Here is a 4,045-nt window from a genome sequence, read left to right on the forward strand (position 1 = left end):
CGCAGTTATCTTCCGCAGTAAGTTTAAGAAAAATCATGTATATGTATATATGATTTAAAGGTTTCAAGCATGTATGTTTAAAAAGTATAGGTACATATGTATGTTAAGGAAACCGAGGTTGTAGCTAACAACCCTCGTTTTGAGTGTTTAAGTTTTAGAACGTTGCAACAGAGCATGCAACAAATAAACAAATTTTAAACATGACGATTTAAACGATTGATTTTAAAAGGGCTTTAAGATGTACTTGAATTTAAGATTTCTCACGAAATCCGTTTTAAAGTCAAAATTAAATGGCCTGATTGAATTGGCTAGTTTTAGAAAGGCTTTTAAAGAGTATTTGAAATAGGAGTTCAAATGCTGCTCTGTTTGAAAGATATTTTTAGAACGTTTTATCTTAACTGAAATTAAGAAAAGCTTTAAGAAATTTAGTGATTCACTTATTTGAAATTATTGTTACAAATTATGAAAGTATTCTTTCTTATATTAAAAAAAAAATGTTCCGCAAATTTTAAGAAACCCCAGTAAGTACAAGTTAAAGTTTAAGTTACAGTGGCGGCCTCATAGGAGGGTCGTCACAGGTTCCATATAGGAATCTTTCTCAAATTCCCAAGAATATTACATTACTGTGCTTGGTTGTGCACAGTAATGTAATGCAATTTTTCTTATAAAATTAAACATTTTAAATAATTTTAAACTATTTATTTAATTAAGTGATTATAATTTGACATATTAGATTTAAAAAATATAACAAAATAAAAAAAAAACTATCTCTCTTTCCCCTTTCTATCTTCTAGTTCTCTATTGTGGCTATGGATGTTAGCTTTGAGCAGCCACCATTCGAGGTCCTCCAGTTCGAGCTCGATCACCCGGTCCAGGACCTGGACTGCCTCATCAAGCTTGTTCGCCTTGATCTTCGCCTCCATGAGCGGCCGGAGCGCTTTGGCGTCGTTGGGATCACGGCTCACTTGCTCCTCGGAAGCTCTCTCCTGCTCGTCGTTCTAGGACGATTCCTCGACGCGCCCGTGGGCGGCGGCAGAGCGACTGGGGTGGCGGCGGAGCAACTGGGGAGGCGATGAAGGTGCTCGGCAGATACGACAAGGAGGAGGAGATGCTCAGTGGTGGTAAGCTGCACTCTGTGTGTGGGTAAGATTTCCATGATTTTGAGATTCCTAAAAATTTGAATAACATCATATTAGATGGTATTCAAATTACCTTAAAATGAGAGAACGTGAATTTCATAATAATCACTTTCTTAAGAATCTAAAAATTATAATTTTTATATCAAACATAGTAATATTAGTTTGTAACCCTTTGGGCCCCATTGGGCCCGTCAATACGCCCAACCCGAGCGGGTCAAAAAAAATCCTGTCAGATCAATGTCAAACTTATTCTCTCGTACACTTTTACATCTTTGGAAGCATTAATAAAACCTTCTTTTTTTTTCTTTTTTTTTTTTTTTTTTTTTTTTTTTTTTTTTTTTGGAGGGCGGATGTGGACGACGAGTTAGTCCTTTAAACTTGTGATTTCTTTCTTTGGAGATTATAACTTGTTCCTATTATTGCTTTTAAATCATCAAATGATCTGTCGACTGTTACAAACACAGACAACAAAAACAAAAAAACAAAAAAAAACAAAAAAAAAACACTTTACCACCTGGTTCATTTCTTGTTTTCGATCCTTCATTGAAGCCCAAGGTTTGAACTCTTAAACACCCGGTACATTGTTAAGTACAGATGCCACATTGCAACTTACACGTCTCTCACCGCGTAGTAAAAAAAAAAAAAAAAAAACCTGGCATTTTGTACCCATGAAATGCAGCAGCCTTTTCAGCTCAAATTCAGCTATTTGTCAACAAGCAATAGTCCATATATCATATAATTAAATAAAACATTCTTTACCAGCAATACCAATTGAACAAAAAGATCAAAACGACTTACAAATGGAAGCGCACTTAAACCTTAAAATGAGAAGACACGCATTAACACATAATGAACCGCAAATCTGAAACAACATCGGAAGTACTTCCTAGTTTTAATTGTTCATAATAAAAATATTAAAAAAAAGGTTTTCATAGATCTTCCGTAAAGCAATCATCACTCAAAGTAGGCAATTCCCATTCGACGATGAGATAGATAGATGCATGGAGATAGTGAGCTCAATATCTCCAAAGTTGTTGTATATTCGACCCAATCTGAATCAAATTGTCAAAGCAACCTTGAATAATTTTTATTATTAAGCTAATGTTTCAAAATAAAGTTAGCAAGTTAATTAGAGTTAACAAGTACAAGTATTTATGTTCTTAGAGTTAAATATGATTTTTTATGAGAGCTTTTAATTATAATAAAAGTATTTATGTACCTCTTAATTTTTTGGATTGACTGCGTAATAAGTTTGAACAGCAGTTAATCCAAGTACTGCTGTAGCAGCAAAAAGAGCCAGGATAGTCCATGGGCTGCTGAAATTGGATTGGCAAACTTGAGCCATCCAGATCGCGCACTTTCTTCTATAATGCTTTTCTATTTTTTCCCTGACATGCTCGTAAGTGTCTTTAGATGGTGCAAAGCAATTAGAGCCCACTCTGTTGATCAATTGAGCTACTTCATTATCGCTACTGAGATGATTCTGAAGAATGCCTGCTGCTCTTAGGTCCTTAACGTCTTGTTCATTATCAATGAGCACATCTAGCAAGTTTACATACGAAGTAACCCAAGAATCTGTGGCTTGTTGTTCTTTATTCAAGCACATCTCATAGGCGACCAAATTCAACAACATGCGTTCCGTGGAGTCATCAACGACTAATGCGGGAATCGAAAGTTGACCGGCAATAAAGAATCGGGAATGGAAAAATATTCTTCTTAAAGAATAAGTTGGCTTTAACTTTATACCTGCTGTTTTAAGTTCCTGAATGTTGCGAAAAGAGTGCATTCTGCTAATCATATATTTAGAGTCATCGGTTGGTGTATCAAAGCGCTCCATCACTCCCAAACAAGCGAGAACGTATCCGATAAGCACTCTCAAACGAGAGAAAACGTATCGGAAGGTGGAATCAAAGAAACTTAGGAGAGTATCAAAGCAATTATGAGAATCATGAGGAATAGTTAAGAGAATTCTTCGGTAAAGGTCGAGAATGTGATCCGGCCGTTTGGTACCATTACCCTTCCCAAAAAGGCTGTCTTTGTGATCAAGTATCACGTACAAAAGATCCTTTGGAATAATACTATTCTCATGAACAAACTGAGGAATAAGCCATTCATACTTTGTCACACAACTAGCGTAGCGCGTCAACGCATGAAGCACCGTAAAGGGTACTTGGTTCTCCATCAAAAGTAAATCCTGTCGGATCAATTCTGCTTGACGATTACTAATGTGAAACTTATTTAATCCCTGAAACAAATAGCTATGTATGAACCCTAGCATTGCACAACCATCCAAGAACACCAACCTGATTAACTCATCGTCGGTACATGACATAATTATATCCTTGTCGAAGTGCTTCTTTATGTCCTTGAACCCTGCCTTAAAGAATATGAGTAACCCATCCGCTGTATTGTGGGTTTCTGTAATGAAATATTCTGCCAATTTAAGCTTGAGTTCCTTCTTGAACAAACTAGAATCAGCAGAATGAATAGGTCCGATCGACAACTCCCTTGGCTTAAAATACTCTTCGAGATAATCTTCATTTCGTACCATGATTTTCGGAACCCTTTGTATCTTAAATTCTTCTTGGCTGTCCCTTACATCTACTTTTGCTTCCTTTATTTCGTTCACCAATTGCCTATCTGCAGTCACCCCAAGTTCTTTGAAAGTCATCATAACTTTACCTTTTGTAGGGACTTTGCTTTCTTGGATCTCCCCTTGCTCTTCTGTGCTATCCTCGACGCGACTATCATGTTTACCGGACAACTTTTTGTACCTAAAAGAAAAAAAATGCAACTAGTACAACGATATATTCAGCTTGATAATATTAAATCACTCGTGAAAAAAAAAATGATAATCTTTCTTTCCACTTGTTCTTGAACGTAGAGTACATGAGAAAGAAAACTAC

The 4,045-nt window shown here is 36.2% G+C and overlaps 1 protein-coding gene across 1 annotated transcript; it reads right to left on the reverse strand.

Annotated features, from left to right (window-relative positions):
- Nucleotides 1-2,172: 2,172 nt before the first annotated feature.
- Nucleotides 2,173-3,810, reverse strand: LOC21385967. The gene is made up of 2 exons (XM_024165167.1): nt 2,359-3,810; nt 2,173-2,191 (listed from the first exon to the last, which is right to left on the reverse strand). Exon 1 carries the CDS (start codon nt 3,808-3,810, stop codon nt 2,362-2,364), a length of 1,449 nt encoding a protein of 482 aa, XP_024020935.1. The 3' UTR covers nt 2,173-2,191; nt 2,359-2,361.
- Between the last annotated feature and the right edge of the window lie 235 nt (nt 3,811-4,045).

Source organism: Morus notabilis, unplaced genomic scaffold (genome assembly GCF_000414095.1).
Source record: "Morus notabilis unplaced genomic scaffold, ASM41409v2 Scaffold4, whole genome shotgun sequence".
In the NCBI taxonomy this organism is placed as follows: domain Eukaryota; kingdom Viridiplantae; phylum Streptophyta; class Magnoliopsida; order Rosales; family Moraceae; genus Morus; species Morus notabilis.